This window comes from Mytilus edulis, chromosome 8, assembly GCF_963676685.1.
Source record: "Mytilus edulis chromosome 8, xbMytEdul2.2, whole genome shotgun sequence".
In the NCBI taxonomy this organism is placed as follows: domain Eukaryota; kingdom Metazoa; phylum Mollusca; class Bivalvia; order Mytilida; family Mytilidae; genus Mytilus; species Mytilus edulis.
The window spans coordinates 68097116-68111262 of NC_092351.1; the positions used below are offsets into that span (position 1 = coordinate 68097116).

A 14147-nucleotide genomic window follows, 5' to 3' on the forward strand; every position below is an offset into this window, starting at 1 on the left:
AAAAATGTGAAGCTAGTGGCCTGATGAATGAAAAATCAATTATATAGAAAAACAAATGTCAGAAATCAAATAAAGTTTTGTTCATCCTATTTTGCTTATAAAGACTGGTCTTTTAAAAGTTAATAATGTCACCAAATGATTTATAAAAAAGAAAAGAACAGTTATATGTATTCTTATTGTTATGCTCAGTTAATTATTCTCTTGCATTAAATAGTGTTTCAGTTATTTTCATATTTAGTTTTGACTGAGATATGCTAAAGCATCTGTATTTTTTTTTCAGGTAACTTCTTCTGTGTCTGCATAAAATGATTGTGTGGGATAACTATAACCAAAAAAAAAAAAATGTAATTCACACAAAATTTGTGTATGTTTGAGAAGATTATTGAAGTCACCACGGCAGTTTTCACAAACCAACAGGAACAATATTTGAATGTCTTCACTGCCTAGCAAAATTCACCAGGAAATATGCAGCCACAAAACATATTATGTACAACCAAACACCATAAAAAACAGCTACATGCACTCAAGACTTCATGGAGAAAACGACAACATCTATATCCACAGCAGGCACTATAGTCAAATGGATTCCACCGGTAGAATCCCGCACTAAACAGGAAGGAGTAGGTTCAGTAAGACCCCTTTTTTGGCCCCAAAATATAGAAGTTTTACAAAATTGTGAAAATGTAATCTTTTGGCTATTTACTGGAAAAGTAGAATGCTTCTACATAAATCTGGGCTGTTTTTGACAATACAATGCACATTTATCGAGTACTAGTATCATTAAGTCATGCTAAATTACTGAAATCTTCACAATTTTAGCATTTTAGTTAAATTTTAGACGGTTTCCGTCTTAAATGAAGTGGCCGCATTTGTGTTCATCCATAATATTGAAATGAAAGTTGTATTTGATGATACTCATAACATATATAAAGGTTGAGGATGAACACGGATGCTGCCACATTCAATTTTGAAAAGTGATGTTTTTTGGCATATTTGATAGATTTTTCATATTTTTAAAAGCTTGAACCGGAGCGTTTTTAATGACTAAATCTGTTAAAATCTTTCACATAAACTATTAAGTGAATCAATTGAAATAGACACTAAGGCGTTTAAAAAGTGTCCAAATTCTTTCGTTAGATGAACCTGAAATTTGAGGCCAAAATCGGCCCTTATCGGACCTACTCCTTTAGATTTGTAGCAGCACCATCTAAATACCAAGCATCAACTCCGGTCAACACACAAAAGACACCAGAAAAATCGTCCATAGATGAACTGACTGAGAAGACAGTAACACCTCAGTGATCCAGAAGATTCAGATGATAATGTAATATGTGTGAAAACCACTGATCAGGACCGCAGAAATACAGTACAAACCACTATGACTATTTAGTGGAAGAAGAACAAACGTACACGACTACCAATAGCTATAAAACATACAAGGGACCAGTTCAAAGCTCAAGCCAGCAAATAGTATACAGATATAACTCTCTGAGGATAATTGGATGACACAAGTATTAACAGTAGGAGGAATATATAACATCTTCACCAGTGAAAAACTGTAGACAATAACATTTTTATTTCTACATTATTTTATTTTGAAAACTTTGCAACTTTATTAACATATTCTTTTAACTCAATACATTCAATACATAAGTAATCCATAATAACAGAGGCAATAGATAGAACATTATAATTATGATGTAAAAAACTTGATACCAATTTTTTTGTACTCGAGATATTTCTTTTGTTTGTACCTTGTCCTGATGACACCAATTTCGGCATCTAATCAGCAAAACATGTATATTTTAAAAAAAATTGCAGATCACTAAAGTGTTGTTGTCAATCTTGTGGTATTCAATGTAGTGTAAAGGTTAATTCTTCATTTTCAACAAGATCGGAACTTGTAGGTTAACTTATATCTCTTTCTTTTTTCCATTAAAACCCATATTCTGGTACCTACCTATGTCCCTTATTATCTAGACAGATTTTTTGTCAATTTTGGATAATGAAATGTTTTCCTGGAATTTAGTTTTGTAATGACGAGTTCATGGTTTAATTCATATCTATACTATTAAACGAGAAGACCTCATTATGTTTGTTAAATCTCTTCCTTCCCCAATAAATTAGGCACTGGCTACGGTTACATGGAAATGTAACAATAATAAAAATATTATTGTTACATCGGAGACTAATTGCCGGAATGCAAAGTTGGGCAAGGAACCGATTAACTACGAATGTAACAATAATTATTGAGGCTACGGTTACATTGTGTTATTGTTACATGAAAAACAGCAATGTACGCTAAATTTATTAAATTTAAATCTTCTTTAGCTGTGTTGCTTAATTCTTTCATATGTACTAATTAATACTTGTAATAATGATAATTAATAAGTATTATTATTGTACAAATGATGTTTAAGTAGTTTTACATATTAATCTTAAAGGTAATAAAAATACCTCAGATTAGCAGTGTCAAAATTAATGCGAAAAATATAGTTTGTTGTTGAGAACTGGGGCTGATAAAGTGTTCACTTTTTGAAGTATTTAACTGCACACCTTCTCTTATTACTGTCATTATATACTTTGAACAATGGATGAAGAGATTTATTTTACCAATTAAGTTTTGGATGAAAAACTTGGGATGCGTTTGAAACGAAAATGAAACAATATCAAGACACAAATTTCATACAGCTCTATAGCTATAGCTCTATACAAAAGCAACTCTAAAAAATTTATACATCAACTGAAGCAAAGTTTGTTAACTGCTAAGTTGGATACTGAAATCTGAGGTAAACCTAACATCCGTAATGGACGGCAATGCAATCATATTGAAAGACAACATAAAACTACACCACATGCTTTCAACCAAAAGATCGTATTAGAATATCAACATTGCGAGAGTAAAATAGTATTTCTCACCGAAAGCATGGCAAACATTAAAGACCGACCGTGCAAGGGCTGTATAGCCAGTCAAGGTCGTTAAAAACTTCCATTTTTAACATTAAAGATTTCCGTATCTTCTAAAAGGAATATCGCAGAATTGAATTGCATGGCATGCGATACAGACGTTCACAGCGGAGGGTAGGAGGGGTCCTGATCCCGAAATCCCGGGCTTAAAAACATGAAGTCGCGAGGTCCCGAATTAAAAAAAAATAAATCCCGACATCCCGAAAGATCAATCTCGATATCCCGAGCTTAAAAAAACACCTGATCCCGCATCCCGAAAAAGGTCCTGCCCCCTTATTACTGGTGTGTGATGGCTGCTTGGAGTGGATTCGTCAAAATGATGTGTCGGACTTAAACATGCTCCAAAAACCACTTACTGGATATTTATAAACTGTCAATGTAAATAAAAAAAAATAAAGACATTGTATGTATTGTAAATATAAAATAAATGTCTTTAAACTTTTATTATTTAGTACATATTACAAGTCCCCATCGTACATTGCTGTTTTTCATGTAACAATAACGCTATGTAACCGTAGCCTCAATAGTTATTGTTACATTCGTAATTAATCAGGTCCTCACCCAACCATGCATTCCGGCATTTAGTCTCCAATGTAACAATAATATTTTTATTATTGTTACATTTCCATGTAACCGTAGCCAGTGCCAATAAATTAATCATCATGCCTCAGTGTCCTATAGGTACCATGCATATATAAGTCACATTTGTCATCCATTCCTATGATTATTCAGTTTGGGTTATTTTGGGAGAAAAACGAAGAAAAAGACGACCAGATATTGTTTCTGTCATCAGATCAACTTCTAAGTCATACCCAAGACTTCCGATTTTTACCTTTAAAAGAGGGGGTAAAGGATTATTTTTTGTGCAACGTGTTTTGCCATTTTTTATTTCATGTGCAGCCGTGAAAAAGGTTTGTTATTCGCTGTGTTTTATGAAATCAATAAAAAGATCAACGTGCAAGAAATTTTTAATTGTTCGTTCATCATGAAATGGCAATTTTATTTCGTGTTCTTCCTTGCAGATACTGTCCTGGTATCTATGGTGAGCCTAATGTGTAACTGTGTTATATATTTGTTTTTCGTTCATTTTTTGTCGAGCCTGCAACTTTTGTTGCAGAAAGCTCGACATAGGGATAGTGATCTGGCGGCAGCAGCGTCTACGGCGGAGGCGTTAGCTAGCTTCTTAAAAAGTTTATATTTTAGAAGGTGAAATGCTTCATACTTTGTATACAGATGCCTCATGTTACGAAGTTTCCGTCAGTCACATTATGCCGTTAGTTTTCTCGTTTGAATTGTTTTCGATTTGTCATTTCGGGGCCTTTCATATCTGACTATGCGGTATGGGCTTTGCTCATCGTTGAAGGTCGTATAGTCACCTAAAGCTGTTACTTGGTATATCGATGCCTCATGTTACGAAGTTTCCGTCAGTCACATGTCCAATGTCCTTGACCTCATTTTCATGGTTCAGTGACCACTTGAAAAAAAAGTTCAGAATTTTTGTGATGTTGAATTCTCTCTTATTATAAGTAAGAGGATAACTATATTTAGTATGTGCGTACCTTGCAAGGTCCTCATGCCCGTCAGACAGTTTTCACTTGACCTCGACCTCATTTCATGGATCAGTGAACAAGGTTAAGTTTTGGTGGTCAAGTCCATATCTCAGATACTATAAGCAATAGGGCTAGTATATTTGGTGTATGGAAGGACTGGAAGGTGTACATGTCCAACTGGCAGGTGTCATCTGACCTTGACCTCATTTTCAAGGTTCAGTGGTTATAGTGAAGTTTTTGTGTTTTGGTCTGTTTTTCTCATACTTTATGCAATAGGTCTACTATATTTGTTGTATGGAATGATTGTAAGGTGTACATGTCTAACGGGCAGATGTCATCTGACCTTGACCTCATTTTCATGGTTCAGTGGTCAAAGTTAAGTTTTTAAGTTTTGGTCTTTTTATCTAATATTATATGCCAAAGGTCAACTATATTTGGTGTATGGAAGTATATTATGATCTATATGTCAGTCCCGCAGGTTTTATTTGACCATGACCTCAATTGCACGGTTCATTGCACAGTGTTAAGTTTTTGTGTTTCGGTCTATTTTTCTTAAACTATAAGTAGTAGTTCAACTATATTTGTTGTATGGAAGCTTTGTTAGCTGTACATGTCTGCCTGGCATGGTTCATCTGACCTTGACCTCATTTTCATGGTTCATTGGTCTTTGTTTAGCTATCTTGGTTAATGGTAAGTTTATGTGATAGTTGTAATAAAGCTTTATACTTAGGACTATCAACATAATATCAATGATTAGTTAAGAAGGCGAGACATTTCAGTGTGTGCACTCTTGTTGTACATACATTATGCCGTTAGTTTTCTCGTTTGAATTGTTTTCGATTTGTCATTTCGGGGCCTTTCATATCTGACTATGCGGTATGGGCTTTGCTCATCGTTGAAGGTCGTATAGTCACCTAAAGCTGTTACTTGGTATATCGATGCCTCATGTTACGAAGTTTCCGTCAGTCACATGTCCAATGTCCTTGACCTCATTTTCATGGTTCAGTGACTACTTTTAAAAAAGCTAACATTTTTTGTAATGTTAAATTCTCTCTTATTATAAGTGATAGGATAACTATATTTAGTATGTGCGTACCTTGCAAGGTCCTCATGCCCGTCAGACAGTTTTCACTTGACCTCGACCTCATTTCATGGATCAGTGAACAAGGTTAAGTTTTGGTGGTCAAGTCCATATCTCAGATACTATAAGCAATAGGGCTAGTATATTTGGTGTATGGAAGGACTGGAAGGTGTACATGTCCAACTGGCAGGTGTCATCTGACCTTGACCTCATTTTCAAGGTTCAGTGGTTATAGTGAAGTTTTTGTGTTTTGGTCTGTTTTTCTCATACTTTATGCAATAGGTCTACTATATTTGTTGTATGGAATGATTGTAAGGTGTACATGTCTAACGGGCAGATGTCATCTGACCTTGACCTCATTTTCATGGTTCAGTGGTCAAAGTTAAGTTTTTAAGTTTTGGTCTTTTTATCTAATATTATATGCCAAAGGTCAACTGTATTTGGTGTATGGAAGTATATTATGATCTATATGTCAGTCCCGCAGGTTTTATTTGACCATGACCTCAATTGCACGGTTCATTGCACAGTGTTAAGTTTTTGTGTTTCGGTCTATTTTTCTTAAACTATAAGTAGTAGTTCAACTATATTTGTTGTATGGAAGAATTGTTAGTTGTTCGTGTCTGCCTGGCATGGTTCATCTGACCTTGACCTCATTTTCATGGTCCATTGGTCAATGTTTAGTTTTCTTGGTTAATGTTAAGTTCATATGACAGTTGTAATAAAGCTTTATATTTACTGAGGACTATCAACATAATATCAATGATTAGTAAAGAAGGCGAGACATTTCAGTGTGTGAAACTCTTGTTAATTTTAGTTTCTTGTGTATAATTCGGAGTTTAGTATGACGTACATTATCACTTAACTAGTATATATATTTGTTTAGGGGCCAGCTAAAGGACGCCTCCGGGTGCGGGAGTTTCAGTCTCGCTACATTGAAGACCCATTGGTGGCCTTTGGCTGTTGTCTGCCGCTCTATGGTCAGGTTGTTGTCGCATTGACACATTCCCCATTTCCATTCTCAATTTTATACATTTATCTTAGTGATCATAGGCGTATTTAGGTAAAAAAAAGTCAGGATAAACTAAAAAAAAAAAAGCAGGACCGAACAGATTGAGAAAAAAAATGCAGGACATGGGGGGGGCTAGGATGAAAAATTTTGTCCTGCATTTTTTTTCTCACTCTGTTCGGTCCTGCTTTTTTTTTTTTTAGTTTATCCTGACTTTTTTGTACCTAAATTGTCGTCCTGGCTTTTTTATTTTTTATTTTATTATTTTAAGTGTCTCATCCTGTTTTTTTTTTACTCAAAACTCCTGTCCTGCCTATTTTTTTGTCGAGCCTGCAACTTTTGTTGCAGAAAGCTCGACATAGGGATAGTGATCCGGCGGCTACGGCGGCGGCGGCAGCGGCGGCGGCGGTGTTAGCTCACTTCTTAAAAGCTTTATATTTTAGAAGGTGGAAGACCTGGATGCTTCATACTTTGTATATAAATGCTTCATGTTACGAAGTTTCCGTCAGTCACATGTCCAATGTCCTTGACCTCATTTTCATGGTTCAGTGACCACTTGAAAAAAAAGTTCAAATTTTTTGTAATGTTGAATTCTCTCTTATTATAAGTACAAATGTAATAGGATAACTATATTTGATATGTGCGTACCTTGCAAGGTCCTCATGTCTGTCAGACAGTTTTCACTTGACCTCGACCTCATTTCATGGATCAGTGAACAAGGTTAAGTTTTGGTGGTCAAGTCCATATCTCAGGTACTATAAGCAATAGGGCTAGTATATTCAGTGTATGGAAGGACTGTAAGGTGTACATGTCCAACTGGCAGGTGTCATCTGACCTTGAACTCATTTTCATGGTTCAGTGGTTTTAGTTAAATTTTTGTGTTTTGGTCTGTTTTTCTCATACTATATGCAATAGGTCTACTATATTTGTTGTTTGGAATGATTGTAAGGTGTACATGTCTAGCGGGCAGATGTCATGTGACCTTGACCTCATATTCATGGTTCAGTGGTCAAAGTTAAGTTTTTGAGTTTTGGTCTTTTTATCTAATACAATATGCCATAGGTCAACTATATTTGGTGTATGGAAATATTTTATGATCTTTATGTCAGTCGCGCAGGTTTTATTTGACCGTGACCTCATTTTCACGGTTCATTGCACAGTGTTAAGTTTTTGTGTTTTGGTCTATTTTTCTTTAACTTTAAGTAATGGGTCAACTATATATGTTTTATAGAAGCATTGTTAGCTGTACATGTCTGCCTGGCATGGTTTATCTGACCTTGACCTAATTTTCAAGGTTCATTGGTCTTTGTTTAGTTATCTTGGTTAATGTTAAGTTTATGTGACAGTTGTAATAAAGCTTAGCTTTATACTTTGGACTATCAACATAATATATTTTAGAAATACTCATATTATGTACTCTTTTTAGTTTAGTTCTAAATTATTTTGAAAATTTGATATTTTGATAAACAGAATTATCAACTATGTAGAATGCAAGATATATAATTTTCTGTAAATGGTAATAGAAAAGATTTCTCAGAAATGGTGCTAAAAATTAGGATAAAGCATAAAAAACAGCTCAATTTCAGCTGGAAATAGTTACTGATTCAATGCTTGTATTTTTAATTTTCATCTGAACGGCACACATAACCATATGTTATTAATGAAAATATGTTTCCCTTTAATGCCATAGATTTTTTAGTTAAACGAAGAAGTTAACTGAACTGATTGCATCCAACTGGAAGAGTGGGTCGAGTTATCATGAGGCCGAGTTGTCATCCATCCAAAGCACGTCGGCATATAATGAAAAATTTGCATATAAAAGATAGGTGAAGGTCGTCATTCGAATTTCTCTGGACTTATTATCAAATTTTTATGACAAGTCTCGAGATAGTTATGAAAGTTTAAAGGTCATGTTACTAATTTATGACAAATATCTGTTGACGAAAAAATCACCCCATCTCATACTACATTTTTATTGGTTGAAAACTCGTGGCGCTATCGAACAACACGAAAAGGAAAACATGGCAATGTAGCGAAGAAGTAACCTCATACTGAAAATGGAAGGTTTACAAGAGAATGGAGTGGAGATGATTTCTGAAAATGATTTAGATAATGTTGCATTAAATGATATTGATGGTAAGTGGTTTTACATGCCGTCTATTCAACAATTACCTGCCATTGTTTACTTTTTTGACTATTTTGTAGGGTTTTGCCATCTTTTGCATGAACTGTTTTTCGTAAATCAGCTGTTTCAGCAATCTATGTATTGCTGTGGAGGGTATCCATACTTTCTAAATTTGGGTGACACTAAAGATTTGTTCAGGACTTGTAAAATCAGAGGGGAAGAGGAAGGGGTGTTTCCCTTCAGTCCTGTCACCTGCGTTTTTCCCCGTTAAATTAATTATTTCATGATTTGTATCATTCAGCCAAGGATTTGTATAATTCGCTATACACTATACAAATCCTTGCTTCAGCGTAGTCCAAATAATTATGACATCTTGAAAGGTTATTACATTTCCCCCCCCCCCTTATGAAAAGTTCTGGATCCGCCACTGAGATTCATTTTCAAAATTTTAATATGAAACAAGTAACATATATAACGTAACGGTACCCAAATTGCAACGAGTACCCAAATTGCACCTATTTAGCAAAAATAGCAGTGGAAATCTTGCAAGATTTCCTAGAGACTAAACACGTAATTTTATGATCCGATAGTATGCACGTCTTTCAACATAGGTAAATATATTTAGATATACACAAAACGTTAACAGTATTTATCAACAGATGAAATGTTTACTGAAAAAGCAAAATGTACTGAAACGTCGCGTCGCATGGCGACGTCATCAAAACGTCCTCTTTTTAAAATTAGCAAATATGATATGTTTCAAGTATCCATTTCTTAAAAAAAGAAGAGTAAGCATGGACAAATATCCAATTGTTCAAAATATTTGAAAAAAATAAACAAAAGCTCTGTAATTCGACTTTTGACGATGCAAGTTTAAGCATGGATGCAATTTGGGTACTCCTCATTACAGAATCATTGATGGTTTGGAGGTTAGTTCAGACCAATTTTTCTATGATTCCATATAAATTGAAAATCAAATTGGTGTATATATATATAATAAAGAAGGACACGTAAAGAAGGAGACGGCTACAAAATAAACACAAAATGGAAATGTTTGTCTTGATCATAAAAAAATGTAGTTGAAAAAACTGTCAAAATAGGTGCAATTTGGGTACCTTCACGTTATTCATTTACATATTGAAAACAATGTGTGTTTTTTTTTTGGTTTTTTTTATTCTCCAGAGACCAGTTTATACTGTACTTCTAGCAAGTTCAAGTCTTCTTCAAGTTCTTGTTGGCTGTACACATTTATTTACATGAACTGTAATGAGGGTGGTAAAAGGTTATTTTCGTGCAACGTGATCACCGTTTTTTATTTCACGTTCAACATGTTTTTACTTTTTTATTTAACTTTCAGTCGTGCAAGACGGGTGCCTCATTCTACGTGTTCTGCTTATTTAATTTTATGTGCATCGTGATTTTCAAAGTGTAATTTTGCATGCTCGGTATTTTTCAAATAAAATTCAAACACTTGGCAGGGATTGTCAAGAAATACTTTTTTAAAAGCCGTAAACCAATTATATCATAAATGTGTATACTACATGTAAATCGGGAATATCAGGTAAAACAAAGAGTAAATATATACAAGAAGACAGTGACTCAGTCACAAAAGGTTCAAAAAAAGGTATTTATTTTTCGTGCAACTTTCTTTAAAGAAATTATTTCACGTCTTTTTCGTGCAAGCACCCCCCTCCCCCTCCCCCCTTTTACCACCCTCTGTAATGTGAAGCAATTATTATAGTAAAAATTTTATCAGGCTACCTGCATTTTTAGGTAATCAACAGGTTAAAGGTGTAAATTATTGTATTTGTGTTGAATTTTGAATATAAACAACATTTAATCTTCATTTATTTTGTTATTTTATCTGCCATATAATAAAGAAGACACCAGTTACTCAATACTAAGCACACTGCACCATACACAACATATAATGTAATCGTGGCGCAATTAGTGGCTCTGAGTATGATCTCATAGACATGTTTAACCCCGCCACATTTTTGCGCCTGTCCCAAATGTTATAAGACTTCTACCCAATACTTATTACCACAAAACTTTCCGAAATCTATTATTTTTATTGTACTGTATATTTTTATTTGTATTGCTGAGCACATGCACAATGAGTTTGTTTTTTTGAATTTAAAGAAAGATTTTGTTTTGCAGATATTGTAAAATATATGTTCCAAGATGATGCCACTAACAATGATCCTTTTGCCAACCAGCTTAATAGTGGAATAAAACAAGATCAAGATTTTCTTAGTGAGAGTCAAAATTTTAGTGATTTGTCATATCTGGATGATCAGCTTGGCTTATCAAATGTTTCCGACAGTTCAAATGTACTCCTAAACGATACAAATCTTCTATCAGGAACAGCAGACAATTTAGGACTATCCATTGACAATTTAGATCTTTTAGAAGTAGACATTAATAAACAGCCTGTGGTTAACATTTCTCATCCAACTCTTCAAGTCCAGCAGGCAGCATTGAGATTGCAAAGACAAGCACAGGTTGTTGCCCTTGCCCAACAGCAGTTGAAACAACAACAGCAAGCCCAATTACAACGACAACAGCAGGCTCAGTTACAACAACAGTTGAGGCTGCTGTTGCAACAGACAAGCAGTCAACAGCAGACATTGGGTGTGATTCAGAATACTCAGCAGCAGACCAGTCAGAACATCATTCAGACACAGCCACAGAATATTGTACAACAACAAACCATAAGTCCTGTCAATTTGCAACAACTGCATCAGGTTTGAAAGTTAAACGCATTTTTAAAATTTGAATTTAGAGTACATGTACCGAAACAGAAATCTGGTTCAACATTAACTTGTCTACAACTTGCCCTTCTGCAAGTGACCATGTCCAAAAGTTAAAACCAACACATTATAGAATATGCCTTAATTTATGCCCCCCGCCAAAGCAGAAGGAGCATTTGGTTAACTCCCCTTCTCTTAACTTTAGTTTGCCTCAACCTAATGTTATGAAACTTGTACAAAATTCTTATTACATGAAAATACAGATCAAATTTAAATTTTGGTGGCGTCACTTCAACTGTTTAAGAGTTCTAGATCTGTTCCGTGTTCAATTGGAAAAAATGCTGAATTATTGTTTCAGTTTTTGTCGAGACTGCAACTTTTGTTGCAGAAAGCTCGACATAGGGATAGTGATGCTACGGCGGCGGCAGCGTCAGCTAACTTCTTAAAAGGTTTATATTTTAGAAGGTGAAAGACCTAGATGCTCCATACTTTGTATATAAATGCCTCATGTTACGAAGTTTCCGTCAGTCACATGTCCATTGATGTCCTTGACCTCATTTTCATGGTTCAGTGACCACTTGAAAAAAAAGTTCAAAATTTTTGTAATGTTGAATTCTCTCTTATTATAAGTAATAGGATAACTATATTTAGTATGTGCGTACCTTGCAAGGTCCTCATGCCCATCAGACAATTTTCACTTGACCTTGACCTCATTTCATGGATCAGTGAACAAGGTTAAGTTTTGGTGGTCAAGTCCATATCTCAGATACTATAAGTAATAGGGCTAGTATATTTGGTGTATGGAAGGACTGGAAGGTGTACATGTCCAACTGGCAGGTGTCATCTGACCTTGACCTCATTTTCATGGTTCAGTGGTTATAGTGAAGTTTTTGTGTTTTGGTCTGTTTTTATCATACTTTATGCAATAGGTCTACTATATTTGTTGTATGGAATGGTTGTAAGGTGCAGATGTCATCTGACCTTGACCTTATTTTCATGGTTCAGTGGTCAAAGTTAAGTTTTTAGTTTTGGTCTTTTTATCTAATATTATATGCCAAAGGTCAACTATATTTTGTGTATGGAAATATATTATGATCTATATATATGTCAGTCCCGCAGGTTTTATTTGACGACGACCTCAATTGCACGGTTCATTGCACAGCTGTGTTTTGGTCTATTTTTCTTAAACTATGAGTAATAGGTCAACTATATTTGTTGTTTGGAAGTTTTGTTAGCTGTACATGTACATGTCTGCCTGGCATGGTTCATCTGACCTTGACCTCACTTTTATGGTTCATTGGTCTTTGTTTAGCTATCTTGGTTAATGTTAAGTTTACGTGACAGTTGTAATCAAGCTTTATGCTTAGGACTATCAACATAATATCAATGATTAGTAAAGAAGGCGAGACATTTCAGTGTGTGCACTCTTGTCTAACTTAAGTTTGCCTCAACCATATGTTATGATATCAGGGGTTTCATTATCTTTCATGTTGACTGGTACTTTCCACATTTCTAGGTGGTACTTTTAAATTTATTCCATGAATATCTTATATAAAAATTCCTACATTTAGGTGGTACTTGTCAATAGCATAGGAGGGTAAAAGTACCGGGTACCGCCTCCTAATGAAAGGCCTGTGATATTATACACAATACTTACTTATTACCACAAAACTCAGATCACGTGCAAATTCAGATAGCTCCACTTTAATCATTCTTATGTCATGGAGGTGCAGTTTTTGAAGGCCTTGGGCAATATCTTAAATTACCTCAAGATTTTTGCCAGTTAGTTTCTTCGCTGAATTAAGGAGACAAAATGTTGAACTCTTAATAAAAAAATTATGACCTTACCAGAAAAACAATGTTTAAGGCATGTTTATACATCCAAAAACTTGAGAATTTAAGGGATTATAAATAAAAATTTGAGAAAATTAAAGGAAGATTATTCAAACCTGAAAAGTAAATATGAATATATAACAAATTTACAAGTATACCAATAATGTAAATCTAATAAATGATTATAACTCTTGAGAATTTTCCTCTTGATGGAAATGGAATTGATATGACTGCACTTGATCCTGTATTTTGTGTACATGTATATCATGTTTATCACTGGGCTTAATTCATCTTCTTTGTCTTGAATCTTATTATTTGTATTTCTAAGGATATAACTGTTGGTGACAGTTCAGTGGGTGTTCTGATCACTTTAAGAGGGTGTCCATTGAAAAACCAGGCAGTGGATGGCACATGAAATATTTTGTTTTCAAAATTTTTTCATCTATTTCATATCACAAATTCTTTTTTTCAGATTTTGTTTTTTTATTAACTGCAACAAATAAAGAGAAAAAAAAATGCACAGAAAGCACTGAAAGTTCTTTGAAAAGGGGAGATAACTCTTTTTGTACAAAATTTTGTTGCGTTGTTAGTGAACTTTAAAATCATTTTCTGAGCCATCCACTGTTGATTCAAAAATATCTTTGACATATATATCCTTTGTATGATATAAACATTGCATTGGAACCAAAAAATCAGTGGGAAAAAAATTATGTTGTGCCACCCATATCATAGGATTTGCCTGATATTTACTTGGACAGCCTCTTAATTTGTTACTCTGTAGGAGATGTTGTGTATGATACATTATTTACTATGGAGAATATGTTACTCTGTA

General features: G+C 34.4%; 1 protein-coding gene and 1 long non-coding RNA gene across 9 annotated transcripts in view; both read left to right on the plus strand.

Annotated features, from left to right (window-relative positions):
- LOC139486847 (uncharacterized) overlaps positions 1-3932 on the plus strand; it is a 49289-nt gene extending 45357 nt beyond the window's left edge. For all 8 annotated transcript variants that reach the window (XR_011655650.1, XR_011655652.1, XR_011655647.1 and 5 more), the window contains one exon: positions 281-3932. This is a non-coding gene — a long non-coding RNA (uncharacterized lncRNA). The remainder of the gene's footprint in view (positions 1-280) is intronic.
- Positions 3933-8454: 4522 nt separating this feature from the next.
- Positions 8455-14147, plus strand: part of LOC139486841 (sterol regulatory element-binding protein 1-like) — a 42104-nt gene continuing 36411 nt past the window's right edge. The window contains exons 1-2 of the mRNA XM_071271890.1: positions 8455-8740; positions 10890-11476. Coding sequence (XP_071127991.1) covers positions 8662-8740; positions 10890-11476 — 666 coding nt within the window. The 5' untranslated portion in view covers positions 8455-8661. The remainder of the gene's footprint in view (positions 8741-10889; positions 11477-14147) is intronic.